This window comes from Macaca thibetana, chromosome 16 (genome assembly GCF_024542745.1).
Source record: "Macaca thibetana thibetana isolate TM-01 chromosome 16, ASM2454274v1, whole genome shotgun sequence".
NCBI lineage: Eukaryota > Metazoa > Chordata > Mammalia > Primates > Cercopithecidae > Macaca > Macaca thibetana.
The window spans coordinates 2,469,422-2,494,022 of NC_065593.1; the positions used below are offsets into that span (position 1 = coordinate 2,469,422).

General features: G+C 48.2%; 2 protein-coding genes across 5 annotated transcripts in view; both read right to left on the reverse strand.

The window, feature by feature from the left end:
* The window catches only part of EPN2 (epsin 2), a 103,145-nt gene extending 79,897 nt beyond the window's left edge, over positions 1–23,248 (reverse strand). For 3 of the 4 annotated variants that reach the window (XM_050763890.1, XM_050763889.1, XM_050763888.1), the window contains exon 1: positions 23,083–23,185. Coding sequence is in view for 1 of the 4 variants with exons in the window: in XM_050763891.1 (XP_050619848.1) it covers positions 23,083–23,218 (136 nt within the window). In the remaining 3 variants the exon portion in view is untranslated. Of the gene's footprint in view, positions 1–23,082 lie in introns of all 4 variants that reach the window. The other variant, XM_050763891.1, reaches the window with a different exon arrangement.
* LOC126939059 (60S ribosomal protein L17-like) lies at positions 18,361–19,004 on the reverse strand. The gene has a single exon (XM_050763955.1). It carries the CDS (start codon positions 18,943–18,945, stop codon positions 18,391–18,393), a length of 555 nt encoding a protein of 184 aa, XP_050619912.1. The 5' UTR covers positions 18,946–19,004; the 3' UTR covers positions 18,361–18,390.
* Positions 23,249–24,601: the final 1,353 nt, after the last annotated feature.

Here is a 24,601-nt window from a genome sequence, read left to right on the forward strand (position 1 = left end):
CAATAAACTGTGTGGAAAGAATATGCTGACACCCACTGCCAATTTCCCATTGTCAACCCAACCCAGTGTCACCAAAGGGAGAAGAATACGCTCAGAAACAACCAAATAGCTGCCAACAGGAATGCGACTCTCACCCAGGATGGCAGAGTCTTAAAAGACAGAATCAAAGCATGCTGGCATTGGGAAGGACCTGGCAACCACTTAGTCCCACTCTCTCATTTATATCATAGATGGGGAGAATGAAGTCCAGAGAGCATTAAGTGTCTCTGCCCCATTCTGGAAGCCTCTGAAGTGCACACAGGGCTAGCAGTTTTTGGTCCCATTGTCCAGCCCTGAAATCATCTTCCTCACCAAACCAATTTTCTCCTCCATACTGTCTCAGCATCAGTATCAGCATCAGCACCAGCACCAGCAGCCACCTGAGTCAGTGTTTATTGCTCTTCCCTCACCCACATCTAACTGGTTAACACACCCTATCAGTGCAGCAAAGCCTCTCCCCTACCAGACAGATCGCTCCCGGCCTCCCAAAGCCTCTGACAGGCTGCGGACACCTACCACCTGGAACATGGGAGACTGGGACCAAAAGCTTCCTTGAGTAGAAAACAAATCGCAGGGTGCAGCTGACCTCTTCCCAGCATAGCCAGTCAAGGGAAAGCTCTGAGCCATCCTAATCCCATGATGGCTACAGAGACCATAAAGACCCCTGAGGACTAAACAAACACAATCTACTTAGAGAAAATAAACCAGGCTAGGTGCGGTGGCTCACACCTGTAATCTCAGCACTTTGGGAGGCTAAGGAAGGTGGATCACCTGAGGTCAAGAATTTGAGACCAGCCTGGCCAACGTGCAAAACCCTGTCTCTACTAAAAATACAAAACATTAGCCAGGCATGGTGGTGCATGCCTGTAGTTCCAGCTACTCAGGAGGTGGAGGCAGGAGAATTACTTGAACCTGGGAGGCGGCGGTTGCAGTGAGCCAAGATCACGCCATTGCATTCCAGCCTCAGTGACAGTGAGACCCCGTGTCATAAAAAAAGAGAGAGAGAGAGAGAAAATAAATCAAAATATTAACAGTGATTACAAATCAAACTAGGACTCGACCTATAGGTCCTAAGGCTATAGGTCAAGTTCTAGTTTGGTCCATCCTACTTAGAGATATTTTCCGAATTTTCTCTGATGACCATTAAAACAGGCATTCTACGCCGGGCGCGGTGGCTCAAGCCTGTAATCCCAGCACTTTGGGAGGCCGAGACGGGCGGATCACGACGTCAGGAGATCGAGACCATCCTGGCTAACATGGTGAAACCCCGTCTCTACTAAAAAAACACAAAAAACTAGCCGGGCGTGGTGGTGGGCGCCTGTAGTCCCAGCTACTCAGGAGGCTGAGGCAGGAGAATGGCATAAACCCGGGAGGCAGAGCTTGCAGGGAGCTGAGATCCGGCCACTGCACTCCAGCCTGGGCGACACAGCGAGACTCCGTCTCAAAAAAAAAACAAAAACAAACAAACAAAAAAAACAAAACAGGCATTCTAAACAATCTCCATGGGACCTAGTACAAAAAAGAAATGCAGCCTGCAAACACCATGTTGCATATACTCTGTTTTGGTAGACCTGACTTTTACACAGTCTTTGGAAACTACTGATTATCAGAGGGCAAAGGCAAAGAACGGGGAAAAAGCAAGATTTTTGTTCAAAGACAAAATAGCTACGTGAAAATCTAGGGGGTTTTTTGGAGAGGGAAGGGAGAAATTAGGGTTTCATTTGTTTAAAGAAACATTTTTCTTCAAATGTTAAAATCTACCCAACACTTTGCAGTCAGATTACATAGCAATTTCTTGTCCTACTTGCTATTTTCTTCTACCAATAAAATATATTCTTTTAAATCAACAAAGTGTGGTTTTCTTTTGTAATTTGTTTCTCTTTAAAGCAGGGACAGTGGGAATTTTTTTCTTTTTTAAAGCACAGGAAGGACCAGATTAGTTGCAAAGACCATGTTTTAAATGTTCTCTTTATTTGTCAAGTCTTCTCTATAACCACAATATACAGTAAATGATATTAAGCATAAATCAGGTTCCAAGTGTGGGACCTGGGTCCTGAAAGGCCCAGAAGACCCTGTTACAAAGCTGTGCCACCATTAGACAGGCCCACGGACTTCACAGCTAAATTTTAAGTTGCTCAGCTCCTGGTCCAGGGAGCTGAGCCTCTTTCCTGTGGTTCTTTCTAGACAAGGAGAGGAGCCCCTCAGAGCTTTCCCACTGGGTGCCACCAGCCAAAAACCACTGGACACTATATAATCCCCTTTACAAGTATTCTCTGAGCTCATACCACTAGGCTTTGGTCCCGCTATCCTCCCAGACTCCATCCTTTTTGATTACTTATCCCTGCCTTGAAGCTAAAAAGACATGAAATGGCCTAAAGCAGCATTTCGCAAACCTGGCCACACATTCAAATCTTTAAGGAACTTCTTTCTTTTTTGAGACAGGGTCCTGCTATGTTGCCCAGACAGGCCTCAAACTTCTAGTCTCAAACAATTCTCCCCTCTCAGCCTCCTGAGTAGCTGGGATAATGGGTGCAGGCCATCACGCCCAGCTTTTGGAGAACTCTGGAAACATTTTTGCTCAGGCCCCATCCCAGAACAATTAAAACAGGAGGGATTGGGGCCAGGCACGGTGGCTCACGCCTATAATCCCAGAACTTTGGGAGACGGGGGCAAATCACGAGGTCAGGAGATCGAGATCATCCTGGCTAACATGGTGAAACGCTGTCTCGACTAAAAATACAAAAAATTAGCCGGGCATGGTGGCGGGCGCCTGTAGTCCCAGCTACTCGGGAGGCTGAGGCAGGAGAATGACGTGAACCCAGGAGGCAAAGCTTGTAGTGAGCCGAGATCGCACCACTGCACTCCAGCCTGGGCAACAGAGCAAGACTCCATCTCAAAAAAAAAAAAAATTAAAAAAAAAAAAACAAAAAAAAAACAGGCGGGATTGGGTTTAGTGGCTCATGTCTGTAATACCAACATTTTGGGAGGCCAAGACAGAAGGATTGCTTAAAGCTAGGAGTTCAAGATCAGCCTGGGCAACAAAATGAGACTCTGTCTCTACAAATAAATAAATAATTAGCCACATGTGGTTGAACATGCCTGTAATCCCAACTACTCAGGAGGCTGAGGAGGGAGAACTGTTGGAGTCCAGGAGCTGAAGGCAGCAGTGAGCTATGAGTGAGCAACTACACTCCAGCTGGGCAACAGAGCAAGACTGTCTCAAAAAACATCAATCCAATCAATCAAACAGAAGGGGTGGGGGCCAAGCACAGGCACTTTAAAAAAAAACAAGAACAACTCTCCCTAGAGGATGCTGATTAAAGTACAAAGTTGAGACTCACTGGGTTAAAGAAATCCAGGGAACAGGCCGGGCGCGGTGGCTCCAGCCTGTAATCCCAGCACTTTGGGAGGCCGAGACGGGCGGATCACGAGGTCAGGAGATCGAGATCATCCTGGCTAACACCGTGAAACCCCGTCTCTACTAAAAAATACAAAAAACTAGCCGGGCGAGGTGGCGGGCGCCTGTAGTCCCAGCTACTTGGGAGGCTGAGGCAGGAGAATGGCGTAAACCTGGGAGGCGGAGCTTGCAGTGAGCTGAGATCCAGCCACTGCACTCCAGCCCGGGCGACAGAGCGAGACTCCGTCTCAAAAAAAAAAAAAAAAAAAAAAAAAAAAGAAACCCAGGGAACATAAGAAAAAAAAAAAGTAAATGAAGAAACTCAAGCAATAAGGAAATAGGGGGTGGAGGAGTTGAGCCAGAAGGCCAGGTTAGAACCCAAAGTGCAGGTCACATTACAGCTGGGAAATGATGGCTATGAACTGAGCTTCCTAGTGGCCAGAGAATTCATACTGTCCACAAGATAAAAAACAAACCAGATTCACTAGAGAAGATTCTCCTTGCCTTGCACCCTCCAAAAGAAGACATACAGCATGATGCAGCGGAGTATGCGCCCCAACACTGGGACCATATCTACCAAAGACGTGGCACAGGCCACTTTTTACTGTATCTCTCAAAGCACGGTTCCACAGAAGTAGCCCTTGAGAAGGGTGCCCACCAGTCAGCACTTGGCCACTCATTAGGGGCTGCCCTCTTTTTTTTTTTTTTTTTTTTTTTTTGAGACGGAGTCTCGCTATGTCGCCCAGGGTGGAGTGCAGTGGCCAGATCTCAGCTCACTGCAAGCTCCGCCTCCCGGGTTTTTACGCCATTCTCCTGCCTCAGCCTCCCGAGTAGCCGGGACTACAGGTGCCCACCACCTCGCCCGGCTAGTTTTTTGTATTTTTTAGTAGAGACGGGGTTTCACCGTGTTAGCCAGGATGGTCTCGAACTCCTGACCTCGTGATCCACCCGTCTCAGCCTCCCAAAGTGCTGGGATTACAGGCTTGAGCCACCGCGCCCGGCCAGGGGCTGCCCTCTTAACTCCTAGCTAGAAACAAACACTTAACTAAAACCAGTGCCCTGTACACGAAACACACCACCAAATCCACTTCACTTTCCACACTGACAACCACGCCGTGAGGACAATGCAAACGTAAGACAGGCACTCTATGCCTATGTCACTAAGGTACATACACAAAGGCACTGACTTGGTATACAGGAAAACAAGCTCCTCTGTCAATGACTCTCATGAAAACAGAAGTCTGTCCCTGTAACTCAGGAGTGGAGCAAAGTCCCAGAGGCTATTGATCACCCACCTCCATTCCAGTGCTCAGAAAGGCCACTACTTATCCTCAAACCTGGAGCAGCGCCCTCTCAAGACTAAGAAGTGTCGGGTTTGCCCATCAGACTACCAGTCTGTTAAGCAGGCCTAATGGTTACCATAAACAATCAGAAGAGGTCTCTAAGCCCCTTATGTACTAACATTATATATAGTACACTTTTGTTATGTTTATTTTATTTTTTGAGACAGAGTCTCACTCTGTCCCCCCAGGCTGGAGTGCAGTGGTGCGATCTCAGCTCACTGCAGCCTCCGCCTCCTGGGTTCGAGGGATTCTCCTGCCTCAGCCTCCCAAGTAACTGGAATTACAAGCGTGCATCATCACGCCTGGCTAATTTTTGTATTTTTAGTAGAGACAGGGTTTCACCATGTTGGCTAGGCTGGTCTCGAACTCCTGACTTCAAGTAATCCACCGGCCTTGGCTTTCCAAAGTGCTGGGATTACAGGCGTGAGCTCTGTTACATTTATTATACTTCAGTTATAAGTTCTCCTTTCTCCCTCCCTCTTCTCTCTCTCTCTCTCTCTTTCTCTTTCTCTCTCTCTCTCTCTCTCTCTCTCCAGGCTGGTCTCAAACTCCTGACCTCAAGTGATCCTGCCTCGGCCTCCCAAAGTGCTGAGACTACATGTATGAGCCACCATGACTGTTACATGTTACAAGTTCTTTTAAAATGTGTTTACTGCAATAAACAGAGTAAAGAGTCACTATCTTGCCCTCTCACATATGACATTTTCTTTTTGATCCAGGCAGCACATCACCATATTTCAAATTAAGCAATGACAAGTTAAATTAAAATGGCAACTATTGGCCAGGCACAGTGGCTCATACCTATAATCTCAGCACTGTGGGAGGCTGAGGCAGGACAATCACCTGAACCTAGAAGTTCAAGACTAGCCTGGGCAACACTAAAACATTGCCTCTACAAAAAATACAATTAGCCAGGCCTGTAGCCCCAGCTACTCAGGAGGCTGAGGTGGGAAGATCCCCTGAGCCCAGGAAGTCAAGGCTACAGTGAGCCATGGTCACACCACTGCACTCCAGCCTGGGTGACAGAGTGAAATCCTGTCTCAAAAAAAAAAAAAAAGCAACTATTTACAACAGTCAAACGACGTGGAAACAACCCAAGTGTCCACCACTAAATAAATAAATTGTGGTATATCCATACAATGGAATACAATTTGGTCATAAAAAGGAATGAAGTTTGGATCCATGCAACAACATGGATGAACTTGGAAAACATGCTAGGTGAAAGAAGCCAATACAAAAAGCCAGATATTGTATAACTGCATTTATATGAAATGTCCAGAATAGGCAAACCCCATATAGACAGAAAGTAGGTTAACGGATACCAGGGGCTGGGGAAATTGAGGAGCAACTACCTAATGAGTGTGGATTTTCTTTTGGAATGATGAAAAAGTTCTGAAACTAGATAGTGGCACAACACTATAAATGTACCATATGCCACAGAACTGTTCACTTTTAAATCCTTAGCATGGTGACTGGGTGTGGTGGCTCATGCCTCTTGCACTCAGGAGTTCAAGACCAGTCTGGAGCTAGGCAACATGGTGAAACCCCATCTCTACAAAAAATACAAAAAATTAGCCGGCGATGGTGACACGCACCTGTAGCCCCAGCTGCTCAGGAGGCTGAGGTGGGAGGATGGCTTGAGCCTAGGAGGTGGAGGTTGCAGTGAACTGAGATCACGCCACTGTACTCCAGCCTGGGCGCCAAAGCAAGACCCTGTCTCAGTCAATCAATCAAGATTTTGTGTAAATATAATCATTATTCCACAACTAAAAAAAATCAGCTTCAAACACAGAAATCCGAAAATCAGAATTAGGAGAGCTGGTGGTCAGTCTTCACTTAAAAATAAGTTTATAAAGAGTCCATTATCTGTTGGAGATATATATTGAAGCATTTGCCAATAAAGTGAAGACTGGGATTTGCTTTAAAATCATCTAAGGTGCAGGAGCCTAGAATTAACTGTTGAAGCTAAGTGATGGGAGTTCACTAAACCATTCTACTTTTCTGTTTGAAATCTTCCATCATGAAATGTTTCATTTTGCTTTTAAGTAAGTTTCCAAAGATCTTTATCATGTTAATATACTCTGCAGATAAAAGGACAGGCTGCCCTTAAGCTGTTAAACTCTGGTGGCTCAACCAGGTATGCTCCACCCTGAGCCCAACAGTGCAGACTCACTCAATGCAAGCCCCTTCAAAGAAGGCAAATAAAATGCCCCTCAGAAAATAATCAGAGCCCCAGTTCAGACCACCAAGCAGCAGTGCAAAGAACTGTGTGGCCTAGTCTGTCTCACATTAGGTATCCCTAACGTGAAAATCCAAAATCCAAAATGTTCCAAAATCAGAAACTTCTTAAGCAGCAACATGATGCCTCAAGCGGAAAACTCCACACCTGACTTCATGCAACAGGTCACCATCAAAATGCAGTCAAATCTTTGTTTTGTACACAAACTTACTTAAAATATTATATAAAATTATCTTCAAGCTATATGTGTAAGGTATACACAAAACATAAACGAATTTCACGTTTAGACTTGAGTTCTATCCCCAAGATATCTCATTATACATATGCAAACATTCCAAAATCCAAAAAAATCTAGTATCTAAAACATTTCTAGTTCCAAGCAGTTCAGACAAGGGATCCTCAACCTGTATGATATCCAAGCCTCCAAGTTGCCTGCTCCAAACTCAACTATCTGGCCAGGTGCAGTGGCTCACACCTGTAATCCCAGCACTTTAGGAGGCCAAGGCAGGCAGATCACCTGAGGTCAGGAGTTCGAAACCAGCCTGGCCAATATGGTAAAACCCCATCTCTACTAAAAATACAAAAATTAGCCAGAAGTGGTGGCGTACACCTCTAATCCTAGCTATTCAGGAGGCTGAGGCAAGATGATCGCTTGAACCCAGGAGGCGGAGGAGGTTGCAGTGAGCTGAGATTATACCACTGCACTTCTCAAAAAAACAAAATTCAACTACAAGCTGGGGGTCCAAGTGATGTCTGCAAACTCAGGGATCTTCCACTGAAATGCTTTTAACAGAGCCCCACAAACAACCCCACCTAACACACAATGCAAAGAGAGCTCACCTCCAGGCTTGGGGGCTGAAGGAAGCAAGATCCTGCCTCTCCAGATGCAGTAAGACGCTGTCATGTGATTGCCTACCCATTTGTTTCCCCTATCTCTCTTCTAGAACTAGAGGCAGGACAGGAGTCCCCATGGCATTTCCAATGTCTAGGAGAGTGCAAGGCACACAGATGTTCAACTACATGCTTGTTGTGTGATCCTGGTTTTTAACGGGTATTGCTCTAAAGGTACATTATAAAGACTTGATTTTCACCAACACCAATGCAAGACATAAAAGGGAAGGCATCAGAATGTACTAGTGTTGGGTGCCAGAAAAGGAGGGGAAAAGAGACAAGGAATCATGGCACAAACAATCCCACCTAAAATAGCACCAGAGATGCTGTGGAATGTAGAGCCCTGGGTCAGAGAGAGAAGGGCACAGAGAGGAGGAGGGACAGTGTGTGCCAGACAGAGCCAGAAGAGGCTTCAGGGAAAGGGTATAGAGGCAGCGAGGGGGGAGGGGCAGAGGGGCAAGGAGCAGGGCATGAACAGAGAGGCAGACAAACCCAGCCACCCTGCATTGAGGATTCTGCCCTGACTGGACTCTGTGTAAGCCCCTGTGTCCCCAAAGCAGGGACCAGACAACCAGGGGAAATGAGCAGGCACCATGGGGAGGGTGGAGGTCTGTGGAGAACTGGCACCCGCAAGCCCCAACTAGAGATGGCGCCGACACTGGCTCTGACCCACTGTTGCCAGGCAACAGTAAGGCCCCAGGCTGCCAAGTGTTCTGATTTGTCAATGAAGCTGCAAGACTGGGAGGCTATGTAAGATCTCCTGATTTTAATGTTGGCAACTATGACCAGCAAATAGTGGCCTCCCAAAGATAACCACATCTTAATCCCAGAACCTGTGAATATGTTAGGTTTTGTGGCAAAGGAGAATTAAGGTAGCAGTTAGAATTTAAGTTTCTAGGCAAGGCATGGTGGTTCACGCCTGTAATCCCAGCACTTTGGGAGGCTGAGACAGGTGGATCATTCGAGGTTAGGAGTTGGAGACCAGCCTGGCCATCATGGCGAAATCCCATTTTCTACTAAAAAATACAAAAATTAGCTGGGCATGGTGCTGCACACCTGTAATCCCAGCTACTCGGGGGGCTGAGGCAGGAGAATCCCTTGAACCTGGGAGGCGGAGGTTGCAGTGTGCCAAGATGGCGCCACCGCACTCCAGACTAGGTGACAGAGCAAGACTCCATCACAAAAAAAAAAGAAGAAGAATTTAAGTTTCTAATCAGCTGATTTTAAAACACAGCATCCTGGATTATTCAGTGTGCCCAATGTAATCACAAGGATCCTTAAAAGTAGAAGTGGGAGGCAGAAGAGTCAGGGTCAGAGAGAAACCACGTGGGAAAGAGTGGAAAACCGAATTTGGCTTTAAAGATGGAAGGAGCATGAGCCAAGGAACACAGAAGGCCTCAAGAAGCTGGAAAGGCAGGGAAACGGGTTCCCCCCAACAGCCTCCAGCAGGAACCAGTCCTAACTACACCATGACCTCAGCCCATTAAGACCTGTGTTGGACTTCCTGCCTATACAACTGTATTGTTTTAAGTCACCGCATTTGTGGCAATTTGTCACAGCAGCCATACGAAACTGACAGAGCAACCAATTTTAATGTTTAGAAAGGCACAAACAAAACAGATCTGTGAGCGCAATCCACCCAAGGACCACTTTTCTAGTCCAGATTGGGCAGAGTCAAGGGCGAGGACCATTTCCTGGGTACCCAGAGCATAGCACACAGCAGCTCTCTGACAGTCATCTGAAGTTAATGCAAGGTCCCTTACCTTTACCACATGGTCATAAAATTATCCAGGGATTTCTGGAAAACAGAGCTGCTTAACTAAAAGTTCTATTCCTAAGGGACTGTTAGGAATCACATATATGTTACCCAGAGGCCTTCAGAAACTGGTCTGGAGTAGAGGAGGGAACAGGAACACTTTTCATCTCCATTCATCTCATTGCAAACAGAAAAAAGTGAGGGCTCTTCAGGTCCTCTGGAAGAAACCTCTAATCTCTCCCTCCCAGCCACCCTCGGGGTACCAGTTTGCTCACTACAGCTCCAGATAACTTTGGTTGTTCTTCAACGGCAGAGGAACACTTCTCAAGCGGACTCTTTTTAGCTCCCCACTTTCACCAGCACAGAGGTGCTCTGATTAGAGGTGGGGTGCAAGTCCCACAGTCCTGCCCACTCACCGCCAAAAGGCTATGTGAAAACCACAGCTCATGAGTCAAACCTCACCAAGCTCTCGTCTGTCCTGCCTGGAGAGTCTGGTCAGCAGGCAGCTGGGCCTCTGCCACATGTCCAGCTTTTCCTCCTCCACACCCTCCTTGCTCAGCTCAGGCCTCTGCATAATGCAGCTCCCTCAGCCAGGGATCCTCTCATCTCTGTCCCTGAGAACTCCCACTTTTCCTTCAAGACTCGACTTACATACTATTTCCTCGAAGCCTTCTCTGGTTCCCAGGTTCCATTCTAATGTTTGACACCACTTTCTAAACTTCCCTCCCCCAGCTATCTCCCAAAACTAATATTACTTGTTACTGAGGCAAAAGCCACCATCTGCAGACCAAAAACTATTTTGAAATGTAAGAGGAACTTAAATTTTATTCACTCATGTGTTCCCAGCCAACAGCACATAATACATATGTGCTCAATAAGCATTAAGAATAAATGAAGTGGGCCAGGCGCGGTGGCTCAAGCCTGTAATCCCAGCACTTTGGGAGGCCAAGACGGGCGGATCACAAGGTCAGGAGATCGAGACCATCCTGGCTAACACGGTGAAACCCCGTCTCTACTAAAAAATACAAAAAAACTAGCCGGGCGAGGTGGCGGGCGCCTGTAGTCCCAGCTACTCGGGAGGCTGAGGCAGGAGAATGGCGTGAACCCGGGAGGCGGAGCTTGCAGTGAGCTGAGATCCGGCCACTGCACTCCAGCCTGGGCGGCAGAGCGAGGCTCCATGTCAAAAAAAAAAAAAAAAAAAGAATAAATGAAGTGAACTATAAACTCATTTTTTGACTGAAATACCATATGTTACAATGACACTGTGACATGCATTAACTGTACCATGTAAAATCTCACTTCTAGACTTTGAATAAAGTGAATCTATCTAAATTAGTAACTCTACATTACAACTATCTTTAATAAAATTAAAGAAATGCCATTTAAAATTTTACATGTACCATCTGCTGCAGTCATTACAATTTAGGGTGTGGGGAGGAACTTGGCTAGCAAGCTTGAGAGAACAGATAAGAACCTGCTGTGCCTGCTCTGTGGCTAAAATGCAGGTTGAAAGGAGGCTTGCCAAATAGGTGGATCACAGTCTCTTCTGCCCGTCCCCTGTTTAAACTTTCTAAGCTGTCCTTTTCCAAGGTAGCTTAGAGGCGTATTTCAGCCAGGGTGATCATTTCTGCCAGTTCCTCTCCAGCCCTGATTCCACCAGTCCATCCACAGTCATTCTACAATTGCTCAGGAATCCAGTCCCCACACCACATTACTTCAAAGGCTTCTTCTGGCTCCAGTTTTCCCCTTCCAATCCCTGACACTCCCAGCAGCTCCTCCGAGCACACAGCTCAGCTTCTCCACCCACACAGACTATGAGAATTATCTGGGGGCCCTTCGAAAAATTACTGGTTCCCCTTTGATTGGTCTGGGGTGGGGCCCCATCATGGGCATTTTTCTAGCTTTCCAGGCCACATGATTTGCAGGCTCCCGGGGTGTCGAATCCAAACTTCCGAGCCAGCACCGACGCCCCCTTTACTCCCTAAACACAACTCAACTCTGGCCTCTCTTCACTCTCCATCTCTAGAACTGCTATCTAGCCCGTCTTAGGAAGCCACTCTGAGCCAGGCCCCTACCCACAGAGATTACTCTACAGGGCCCCCTTCTCAAACACTTGAGGTGGCACCTACTCCTCAAGACCTACCCTGCTCTCTACTACCCAGAAAACCAAACCCCAAGGCTGCTGCCTCATCAGAACCAGTGGCCATCTGGCCACCTGGGAGCTCACTGCTCCCAGCAGGCATCCACCCAGCGCCAGCTGCAGGAGTCTGCACACACTCAAGGCACCTACCCCATCCCATCTCAAGCTTTAACTCCTGCCGTTCCTGAGATCCAAAATACTTTCCCATCTGCCTTCCATTTAGGGATACCATTCGTTGTTCTTCAAGGTCCAGCTCAAATCCTACCTGCTCCTGATGCCTTCCCTGACTCTTCTAAATTTTTTCTCCATTCTTGACCCTCTGACAAAGAATCAAAATCATGGCTCAACAAACTGCTAGCTTCTGTCTCACAGATATTAACTTTGTCTTCTCAATTAGACTAAGTTCTTGGTAGCATTTCATTTATAACCATTATTTGCCTCTAGATCACGTATTCCATATTTTTCCGGTTGACACTGGCCTCAGTCATTAAACTGTCCTTGAAATGCCCATACTTCTACATCTCCTAGTTGCTTCTCATAAAGTGACATACAAATTCTTTCCCCAATCAGATGTTTCCCAAATTTTGTCATCCATAGTATAGTCATTATATCCCAGGACAGCTCTGAGTATCAAAAAGGCACACAGGGGCCCGGTGGCTCATGCCTGTAATCCCAGCACTTTGGAAAGCTGAGGCGGGCAGATCACGAGGTCAGGAGATCGAGACCATCCTGGCTAACACAGTGAAACGCCTCTACCATAAATACAAAAAGAAATTAGCCAGGCGTGGTGGCGGGCACCTGTAGTCCCAGCTACTCAGGAGGCTGAGGCAGGAGAATGGTGTGAACCCGGGGGCAGAGCTTGCAGTGAGCCGAGATGGCGTCACTGCACTACAGCCTGGATGACAGAGCGAGACTCTGTCTCAAAAAAAAAAAAAAAAAAAAAAAAAAAAAAGCACACAAGGAGGACTTGCTTTCAGGAAAAAAAAAAAACAAAAACAAAAACTGAATGTGTCCCTTTACTGCTAAGACTTTTTTTTTTTTGGAGGTGGGGGAAGGGGTCTTTTAATACAACTTATTGCTTACATTGATTTATTCACCTCAGAGTCTTAAAGAGTTCACAAAACACACTCAAGTCCAAGCCTCCAGGGCCTCCCACAAGTGCAGGGCAGGCACCAACACATAGCTGTTTACCATTCCTTGGCTGGGGAGCTGCGAGCAGTGCTCTAACCTTGGGAAAGTGCTCACACCCCAGCCTCCCCAGGACATTTTAAGACCAGAGAGAAAATTACCCATTGGCTAGAACCCAGGTGTTAATTGCCTGCTGGGGAAGGAGATACTTCACATGGAATTTTTTTTTTTTTTTTTTGAGACAGTCTCGCTCTGTCGCCAGGCTGGAGTACAGTGGCACAATCTCAGCTTACTGCAACCTCCGCCTCCCGGTTCAAGCAATCCTCCTTCCTCAGCCTTCCGAGTAGCTGGGACTATAGGCGTGTGCCACCACACCCGGCTAATTTTTGTATTTTTAGTAGAGACAGGGTTTCATCACATTGGCCAGAATAGTCTTGATCTCTTGACCTCTTAATTTACCTGCCTCAGCTTCCCAAAGTGCTGGGATTACAGGCATGAGCCACCATGCCCAGCCACAGGTTTTTTTTTTTTTTTTTTTTGTGAGACGGGGTCTCGCTCTGTCGCCCAGGCTGGAGTGCAGTGGCCGGATCTCAGCTTACTGCAAGCTCCGCCTCCCGGGTTCACACCATTCTCCTACCTCAGCCTCCCGAGTAGCTGGGAGTACAGACGCCCACCACCTCACCCAGCTAGTTTTTTGTATTTTTTAGTAGAGACGGGGTTTCACCGTGTTAGCCAGGATGGTCTCGATCTCCTGACCTCGTGATCAGCCTGTCTCGGCCTCCCAAAGTGCTGGGATTACAGGCTTGAGCCACCGCGCCCGGCGTAATTTTTTAAGACTACCAAATTCCAGCTGGGTGTGGTAGCTCATGCCTGTAATCCCAGCACTTTGGGAGGCCGAGGCTGGCGGATCACCTGAGGTCAGGGGTTCGAGACCAGCCTGGCCAACATGGTAAAACCCCATCTCTACTAAAAATACAAAATCATTAGCCAGGCGTGGTGGCACGTGCCTGTAGTTCCAGCTACTCAGGAGGCTGAGACAGGAGAATCGCTTGTGCCCAGCAGATGGAGGTTGCAGTGAGCCAAGATAGCGCCACTACACTCAAGCTTGGGCGACAAGAGCGAAACTCCATCTTAAAAAAAAAAAAAAAAAAAAAAGGAGAGATCAAGACCATCCTGGCCAACATGGTGAAACCCCGTCTCTACTAAAACTACAAAAATTTGCTGGGTGTGGTGGCACATGCCTGTAGTCCCAGCTACTCAGGAGGCTGAGGCAGGAGGATTGCTTAAACCTGGGAGGCGGAGGTTGCAGTGAGCTGAGATGCCGCCACTGCACTCCAGCCTGGCGACAGAGATTCCAACTCAAAAAAAAAAGACTATCAAATTCCATATGAATTTGACCCCCTTTTAACAAAATAGCATTAGTAAAGGGTTCTCAGTCCTTAGCACCCACACCAGTGTGCAGAGCTGCAGGATCACAAAGTAAAATGTCCCCTTTGCTCAAAGAGCAATTTGGCCAATTATTTTAACACAGCTCTGCAAACACAAAAACCCTTACCAGCCCACACAGACTTCCTTGGGGTCAAGCCAGTTAGGGTAGCCCTAGGTCCCTGTTGTACACATCCAGGCAGCTTAGGGTCACATGACAGAGAGGTAAGCTGTTGTCAAAGAAACAACTTCATAAAGCTCTAAAATCAGACAGGCGTGGGACTGAATTCAGGTCCAGCCAGCCACTGGCCAGGTGCCCATGACCAACCTTGACTCTTCCGAGCCTCAGCTTGCTTAGCCTACCTCTTGGGGCTGTTGTGAGGGTACAGTGAGGTAATGGGCACACCTGGCACAGCTGCAAATCAGGTCGTGGAAATAAAGCAGTTCTGAGTTTGACACAGGTGGCAGCAAATACCAGCTGGGGCACTTACTAGATGTATGGCCTGGGGCAGGTTACTGAACCCCTCTTAGCTTTTTAAAATGCAAAATGAGAAATGGTGATAGGGCTTGCAGGACCATGAAAATTAAACACAGCACATAAAATTAGTAACATAAGGCCTGGCACACAGGAAATATTCAAAAACCATCAGAGTTCACACACACGTCCCTGCACATTCGGTCTTGATGGACAAGTTGTTTAATTACCAATGAAGAAAAAAATTCGAACTGTAAACATGAAAGAATATTAAATATGAATTGCTGTAGGGAGGAGAAGCAACTTCCATTAACACAGTGGTCCATCCCAAGTGGCCCTGTGGGAAGTGAGGACCCAACAACATTACTCCCTCAACCTTTCCAAGTTACAATTTTTTTTTTTTTTTTGAGAAAAGTCACACTCCCTCACACAGGCTGGAGTCTAGTGGCATAATCTCAGCTCACTGCAACCTCCACCTCCCGGGTTCAATCAATTCTCGTGCCTCAGCCTCCCAAGTAGTTGGGACTACAGGCCCACACCACCACACCTGGTTCATTTTTGTATTTTTAGTAGAGATGGGGTTTCGCCATGTTGGCCATACTGGTCTCCAACTCCTGGTCTCAAGTGATCCACCAGCCTCAGCCTCCCAAAGTGCTGGGATTACAAGCATGAGCCACCACACCCAGCCCCCAAGTTACAATTCTAAAAGGCCTAGACAACAAACTTCTTGCGTGATGTGTGAGAATGATGAACCTGCTTTTTCAACAGAATCCAAGATTTACAGCCTTTGTTAAAGGACAATGACATCTTCTGTCCCCTTCATTAAGGAAAGCACCTCAATTAACCCAATAGTGATAATCCCTGTGACCACAGTCCAACTTACAATCATAAGAGAATGAAGTGAAAACACTCTCTGAGAACCCACATTTCCTTTCCAAATGTCATGCCATCCATCATCTTCAGAGCAATATTTTAGAAACATTTCAGTGTCATTTTTTAGTTCCTACTGCATAGCCAGCAGATGCTAGACATCTTACACACCTTCTCATTCAGTCCTGTGGGCCAAGGTTCCCAAATTTGGTCCCTAGACCGGCAGCATCAGTAGCACTTGGAAGCTGGCTAAAAATACACATTCTCCGGCCGGGCGCGGTGGCTCAAGCCTGTAATCCCAGCACTTTGGGAGGCCAAGACGGGCGGATCACGAGGTCAGGAGATCGAGACCATCCTGGCTCACATGGTGAAACCCTGTCTCTACTAAAAAGTACAAAAAACTAGCCGGGCGAGGTGGCGGGCGCCTGTAGTCCCAGCTACTCGGGAGGCTGAGGCAGGAGAATGGCGTAAACCCGGGAGGCGGAGCTTGCAGTGAGCTGAGATCTGGCCACTGCACTCCAGCCTGGGCGACAGAGCGACACTCTGTCTCAAAAAAAAAAAAAAAAAATACACATTCTCTGCCAGGCACGGTGGCTCACACCTGTAATACCAGCACTTTGGGAGGCCAAGACAGGCAGATCACTTGAGGTCAGGAGTTTGAGACCAGTCTGGCCAACATGGTAAAACCCCATCTCTACTAAAAATACAAAAAATTAGCCGGGCGTGGTGGCGGCAGCCTGTAGTCCCAGCTACTCGGGAGGCTGAGGCAGGAGAATGGCGTGAACCCGGAAGGCGGAGCTTGGAATGAGCTGAGATTGCGCCACTGCACTCCAGCCTGGGAGACAGCGAGACTCCGTCTCAAAAAAAAAAAAAATTAGCTGGGCATGGTGGCATGCGCCTGTAATCCCAGCTACTTAGGAAGCTGAGGCAGAAAAATCGCTTTAACCTGGGAAGTGGAGGTTGCAGTGAACCAAGATTGCGCCACTGCACTCCAGCCTGGTCAACAGAACAAGACTCTATCTTAATAAAAAAAAAAGACACATTCTCAAGCCTCCCCTCCCTAATGAGAAACAATGGGGTGGAGCCCCGGCCACATGTTCAGCAAGCCCTCTGGGTGCTTCTGCTGCACACTGGAGTTTGAGAAAAAAGGCTAGTCTATTCCATGAAGTAGTGATTATGAGCCCCCCTTTGGAGATGAGGAAACCAAAGCTCAGTGATTAAAGTGCCCAAAGCCACCCAGCCAGGAGGCCCGTAAGTACCCACACCTCATTCCAAAGCTATCTGCCACATGGCCTTTGAAGCCAAATTAACTGTACCACTTGGTGTTCTCAGCTATTGAGCTGCTGCAACGTGCAACTACCTAAGAGGGTCGGGACCCAGAGGAAGAAGCCTGCACTCAGAAGTGATTAATTATAAATGCTTTTAAATCCATATCATCCATTAGCCCTAAACGATCAGCCATCCCCCAGGATGAGCCTACTTTTCCCTGTTCTATGTATCAGCAGGGTTACCATGAAGAGAAGATGGGGAGTTCCTCTATTTACAGCCCTTTCCACGTCCAATTCCTTATATTGCTTTGAACAGAAAGAGAATTAAGATACCTGTTCTGTCTCTAGAGGGCCTGAAAGTGAAGCACACTCTGACTAGACCAGGACCAAGAGGAAACTGAATCAGGAAAAGGACTTTCTGTGCCCAGGAACAAAGCAGGCTCCAGCACCTAGGTAATAGGGGAATGAGTCACAGAAAGAATCCAATGCATGGATAGGGAGCATTTTAACAATGTTGCAGATCTGGTTCAAAAGAAGGCAGGTTTTTTGTTTTTGTTTTTTGACACACGGTCTTGCTCTGTTACCCAGGCTGGAGTTTCACTGCAACCTCCCCTTCCCAGTTGAAGTGATTTTCCTGCCTCAGCCTCCTGAGTAGCTGGGACAACAGGTGCATGCCACTATGCCCGACTAATTTTTGTATTTTTTTGGTTGACACAGGGCTTTGCCACACTGGCTAGGCTGGTCTCAAAAACTCTAGGCCTCAAGTGATCCGCCCACCTCAGCCTCCCAAAATGCTGGGATTACAGGCATGAGCCACCGTGGCTGGCCTAGGCTTTTTTTCTTTTTTAATCAAACACCGAATCTAGCGTCTCTCAGCTAAAATAAAATGATCCATTAATTACTGACATTCAAACCACAGTGTTTTCAAAGGTTCTAAGGTTAGGAAAGACCCAGAAATCTCGTTATTCACAATTCCCAACCTTCTAAATAAACTTGGTGGTGAGTTTCACACAACAAATTTATGCCGTAATTTAAATGAATACCTATTATTTTGTGGGGCCTTCTATAGGGGCCAGTGGAGCAGAAGGGAACCAAGCCTGGGAATTACACAGATTCACTCTGAATCCTGGCTGTGCCAGTTCCTCACAGCTTACTTAACCTCTCTGGGCCTCAGTTTTTCTACTCACAAATGGGTGGTAATCCCTATGTTAAGTGTTGATGTGAAATTATGGTGGTTTAAAAAAAAAGCTGCTGAAACGGCTTTCAACATATGCTTATTTCACTGTATTTGTTTTTCTAAGTTTCTATTTTTAGTTAACTTGAATGAACTAATTAAGCCATAAAGTTCCATTGATGAACTTATCAGAAAGTTTGTCAATTTTTTTTTTCCTTTTAATTACACTTATTTTAACACTGAATTTACTCCCGTGCCATAAGTTTTTGTTTCTTCAGTTTCTTCTGGGATATCTTTTTCTTCTGGGCAACTTCCTCTTCTGGTTTAGGAACAATCTGTTCCTTTTCAGTAAGGATCATCTCAATGTGGCAGGGAGAGCTCGTGTATGGGTTAATGCGACCATGAGCTCTGTAGGTTCGTCGGCGCATCTTAGGTGCTTTGTTCACTTGGATATGCTCGATGACCAGAGAATCTACATCTAAACCCTTAAGTTCAGCATTACTCTCTGCATTTTTAAGCATATGCAGCAAAAATTCAGCACTCTTCTTGGGCCACCGACCCTGTGTCCAGCCCCACTGCTTGGCCTGGGCACACCTGCCAACTCCACCATTGTAACGTCGGAATGGTACGCACTGTTTCTGTAAAGTGACATCTTTCAGATACTTCGTGGCTTTTCGAATATGCATACCCTTGATGGCCTGGGCAGTTTCACGAGTGTTCTTAAAGTGAACACGAAGATTGGAACCTCTTGATTTGCATGATTTCGTGGGGTTCTCCGGGTCAAGTGAATAGCGAACCATTTTCACAGATTACCTCAGGCCGCTTAGGGAAAGAGGAAGAGCGGTGGCTTCTGGGAGAACTCTGTCAATTTTTTTTGAGACAGAGTCTTGCTCTGTCACCAAGCTGGAGTGCAGTGGCGCGATCTCGGCTCACTGCAACCTCCGCCTCCCAGGTTCAAGCGATTATCCTGCCTGAGCCTCCTGAGTAGCTGGGACTACAGGCATGTGCCACCACGGCCAGCTAATTTTTGTATTTTTAGTAGAGATGGGGTTTCACCATGTTGGCCAGAATGGTCTGGATCCCTTGACCTCAGGGTGATCCGCCTGCCTCGGCCTCCTAAAGTGCTGGAATTACAGGTGTGAGCCACCATGCCCGGCAAGTTTGTCAATTTTCAAAAACTCAATAGATGGACATAAACATTCTTTTCACAATGCATCTGACAAAAAACAAATGTGCTCTTCCCATCCTCAACCACCTTAATCATATCACCCCACCTCCCTCAGTCCACTGTTAACTTGCAGTGTGTCTCTTCATCCCCGTGAGACCCGGTCCTCGAAGTCGGTAACAGTTATAATAATATTTTGGTGTACAACAGATCTGTTCAAATCATTTACTGGCTGTGCAACCTCAAGCATGTACCTTAAACTCCCTAGGCTTCAGTTTCCTCACCTGCAGATGAGGTGGATAAACCTATGCAACTGACACACAATTGCTGGACCAACAGTAGTGATTTCAACAACGGCGCGACAGAACAGTAGAGCCTGCAGTAACCGAGCCATAAAAATGTGCTCCCCTACCTCGAGGAATACTGATGACAGACCTTTACTGAGCACCTACTATCTATCAGAGACTGAGCCTGGTACTGGAGAAGTAAAGACAAGGTGACCACCAGCCTCCAAGATGTCACAGTGTCACAAGAGCCCCAGATACACGGACAATGTCGTGTTAAGTGCATCAACAGACTGTGTAGGGTGGTGAAGGTAGCATGGGAGAAAAACGGGCCAAACATCGGGGAGCTGGCCGGCAAAGTATTCACAGAAGATGTCTGTTTACACCGAATATGTGAGTCAAAAGCTCAGCAGACAAAAAGGGATACAAACTACATAATTCCTCACATCTTTTCCAGCCTCAACTTCCCCTAATCCAAGGCCAGCCATGGTGGCTGATGCCTGTAATCCCAGCACTTTGGGAGGCCAAGAAAGGTGGATCACTTGAAGTCAGGAGTTCAAGATCAGCCTGACCAGCATGGCAAAACCCCATCTATACTAAAAATACAAAAATTAGCCGGGCATGGTGGCACACACCTGTAGGCCCAGCTACTCGGGAGGCTGAGGCAGGAGAACCGCTTGAACCCGGGAGGCAGAGGTTTGCAGTGAGCCGAGATTGCGCCACTGTCACTGGGTGACAGGGTGAGACTCTATCTCAAAAAAAAAAAAAAAAAATTCCCCAAATCCAGCCCTCTGACTTCTCCAAGTCTCAGGGTCACCAGGTATACATGCCATAAAATGACAAAAATTGTGGTCCTTCACACCCTATAAGCCAGACAGAAAGGTTATGGGGAACAGTGAGAACTGCCAGAAAACTTAGAAAATTTTAATGCACTTTCCAAAAGTATGACAAGGACAATTCCATGCATAAAAATCTCTTAGTACTTCAGTTCACAACTGAAAGTTGCCGCTCCTCCTAATTAAAGTTAAAAAAAAAAAAAGTCCCAAATCTTTTCAACTTTTGCAGGACTCTTATCAGAATCCCAATTCTTGGGAAATATTCCGCTCATTATGGAAGAGGGTTAGTGATACAGAGAATTTCTACAAAGGTTGGGTCATTATTCAAGGCTGCATACACGAAGCTAGATATTATCACTTGAAAGTTTTACATTTCTTCACACCTCGAGTGCTTGGCCCAACACACACTGCTGGACGAGTTTTCCACAGAGCTCTCCATCTGGCCAGCTCAGGCTTCAGAGAGGCAAAAAGCCTCTGTAAACCACGGGAACTTAGTACATCCCACAAGACAATCCCAACTGGCTCCTGGTCCAGGGACTTGTGGGACGCAGTCCTGAATCATGCCTTAGAGTAACTTACACTTTACCAAAATCTTTAATAATCAGTATCTCAATTCCATGCTTACAAAAGAATAGCCCAGTGAGACTGGTAAAGATGACTAGCCCAATTTTAAAACTAGGGAAACAAGCTTTTAAAATGTAAAAGCAAAAATAGAGATAAATAAAAGATTTAGGCCGGATGAGCTAGCCCACGCCTGTAATCCCAGCACTTTGGGAGGCCAAGGTGGGCGGATAACCTGAGGTCAGGAGTTCAAGACCAGCCTGGCCAACATGGTGAAACCCCGTCTCTACTAAAAATACAAAAATTAGCTGGGCGTGGTGGCTGGCGTGCGCCTGTAATCCCAGGTACGCCGGAGGCTGAGGCAGGAGAATCACTTGAACCCAGGAAGCGGAGGTTGCGGTGAGCCGAGATCGTGCCACTGCACTCTAGTCTGGGTGACAGAGTGTGACTCTGCCTCAAAAAAATAAATAAAAGATTTAAAAGTCTAGGTGCGCTTCCCCAACACAATCACTTGCCCCGAAAACAAGCACCGAACAAGTACCATTCAGAAGCAAATTGTAGTCCCTTTTGATATTCATTTAAATACAGATGAAAACTTAATTATCAGTGCTAACTCAATTACTGCTGTGCCAGATTCAGCAGAAGATTTTGTCAGCACCTAGCAATCTGTATCTAGAACTACAAGAAGCACGTTTTCTGCCAAATCTTCATTATATTACATAATGAGAGGAAGCTGGGATTCTTAAAATTCACCTTTTCCCATCATTTTAACACCCTGTTCCAATCCGTTCTTTCACAGGGTATTTTCTGGAGGTGAAAAGGAAGAACTCATTACTTCTCATATTTTCCTGCCCACTTTCTTGTGTAAATGTTAAAAATAAAGGGGAAGGTAGGGTCCTGAACATCTCCCTAAAAAAAAAAAAAGTTATTAAATGTGGTAAACAGAGCCCTGGAGCCCTAGCTTCCAGTTCTGCACTGACACAGTATCACTGAGTGACCTTGGGCAAATAACTGCAGTTCTGGGCCTCAGTTTCCCTCATCTAAACCCTAATAATGGTTAAGCCCTCTCCGCTCTTAAAGCGCACATTTTAGATACGTCCCCAGGGCAGCACAACTGTGAAGGAGTTGCCCAGACGGAGTCCTTGGGCGGAGAAATGGCCTTCTACAAGCTCCTGCCGGGGGGTTCACAGCGAGCTCAAGCTGCCCCAGGCAAAGCCACTGGGCAAACTTCAGGTCGCAAACAAAAACCTGTTGGCAACGACTCCTTTAGCAAAGGCCAGCCTCCCAACGCGCTCGACTCTGGGGGAGCCGCCCCATAGGGAGAGAGAGGAAGAGTCTCCTGGAAGAGGCCAGCCAGCCCCCACGCACCCATTCACCCACCCGGATCAGCCGAGCAGGACGGCCGGGCCGGGTGGGTCTCTGCCATCCCACGCGGAACAAAAGGCAGCTGGAGCCTGGCTCTTCCGCCCCCGTCCCCGCTGTTCCGTGGGGGTGGGGGCTGGGGAGTGGGGAGTTTGGTCCCCGAGGACGGAAGGGGGCCCCGCTACAGCCCCCAGGAAAGGTGAGACGGGCGGGATCCCGGACAGAGAAAATGACCCCTCCCCGGATTCCCGGAGGGCGCCCGGGCCGGGCTCTGCACGGGGGCGGGCGGGAGACCAGGCTGGGATCAGGAGGAAGGGGCGCCGGGCCCGGGGAGAGGAGGAACGTGCTCTGGGGAGGGGGGCGGGGTTGTTCCAATATGAAGGGGGCTCCAGGATCTGAGGAGGGAGTAAGGGGCGCCCTGGACTCTGGGGACATAAAAGGAGGTGCTCAGTGATAGGGACGGGTAAGGGGGGGAGATCCTTGCAGCGGAAAGCTGGATCCAGATGGGGAGGGGGTCATGCTCCAGTCCGTGGGGCGGGGCCTGGTTGGAAAGAAGGGAATCCCCCAGAGCCTAGCGTAGGGACCAGCGGGGCGGCAGGGGTGCATGCCCTGGCGGGGCTGGTGAGGTAAGAGAGCCTGTGCTCTGGGGGCGTCCGCGCCCTGGAGAGGGGGAGGGTCCTCGCCCTGGTGACTCGCTCTGGCCCCGGAGCCCCACGGGCTCTGGCTCACCTCTGCTCCTCCGGGCCGGCGTGGGTGCGCCGCTGCGGCCGCCGGCAGCGCTGGGGAGGCGGGAGCGACCGGAGCCCGCGGAGCCGCCGCCACCGCCGCGTCTGGCTCCGTTTGACACCCACACACCAGCCAACATGGCGGCCGGGAGGGGGCGCGCCGGACGCGTGCGCGCGCCCGCAGACCCCGCCCCCGAGCCCGCCCAGGCCCCGCCCCACGCCCGCAGGCCACGCCCCTGCGACCCCGCCAGGGCCCCGCCCTTGTGGTCCACGCACGTCCCCCCGCCCCCGGCCTCCTGCGCTCCAGGACCCCACGCAGACGGCCCACCCTTCCGCAGCGTCCCACAGTCGACGCTCGCGCCCCCAAACAACCCCCAATCCCGAGCGCCACACAAGCCCTGACAAATTAATACCCGAACGCGCGCACTCTGAGCCCCCTCAGGCCCCTCCACTCGGTGCACACTCACGGCCCCCTACACTGACGGCCGGGCAGCACGCGCGGGCCCCGCCCCGTCAAGCAGAAACTCACGCTCCGGCCCGCCGGTTTCACTCAAAAATCTTGTTCAGTAGGAGAGACTGGAAAGGGGCCAGGGCCTGCCGGGAGCTGGTAGGGTTGGGTTCTTAGGCTACAAGTGTGTTCACTTTATGAAGATGCGCGGAAGTACACTTTGTATTTGTGCGCTTTTCCGTGCGTGTATTTCACGTCAATAAAATATACTCAAAAACGACTCGGAGAAGTCTATAGGCTTCTTTAGGCTGCTCAAGGGGTTACCTAAAGGCACGAATGGCAAGTGGTTACCTAAATGGCTTGAAAACGGAAACCCTTGACGGGCAGGCACCCACAAGGCACCTCCTGTGTGCCAAGCCCTGTGCTGGGCACAGAAATGAGACAACCCCAAATGCCTCGAATGAGAATCCCGGAACTGGAGGGGCCAGAACTGGAGGCTGCACCTCAAAGCTGAGTAACCTGCTCCAATCAGGGTGGGAGTCAGCAGAGACCTCTCACAGCAGGGGCGCGGAGCATGAGTCAGGGCTTGCTAGGTGGGCAGAGGACACCATCCCTGTTGGCTGGGTGACATCAACACTGTGCCTAGCCCTGGCTTCAGGGAAGCTGTGACTAGAAGTCTTCCTCTGCCCTAACTCACTGAGGGACCTTAAACAAGTAACCGTACTTCTCTGAGCCTCAGATTCCTCCTCCCTGTAGAGGAACCAGGGAATGAAAATATCCCTTGAGGTTCTAACAACCTGGAATCTGGAATCTCATTCTCTGGCAAAAAAAAAAAAAAAAAAAAAAAATACAATAAAAATGGAGAGAGCTTGTAACACGTTTGCAAAACCACATGGCCACTTTTCCTTTGAAAAGTCAAACACTGGTAGTTCTAGATGCTAGAAACACTCTCCAGTTAACCACCCTTCCCACTGCTTGGTGTCCCTTCTCCACCGACAAAGGGAATCATGCTCTATATGCCTGCCTTGCAGCAGAAGCTGGAGCTCCCCGTTTTGAACTTGGTCCACCCTCATCC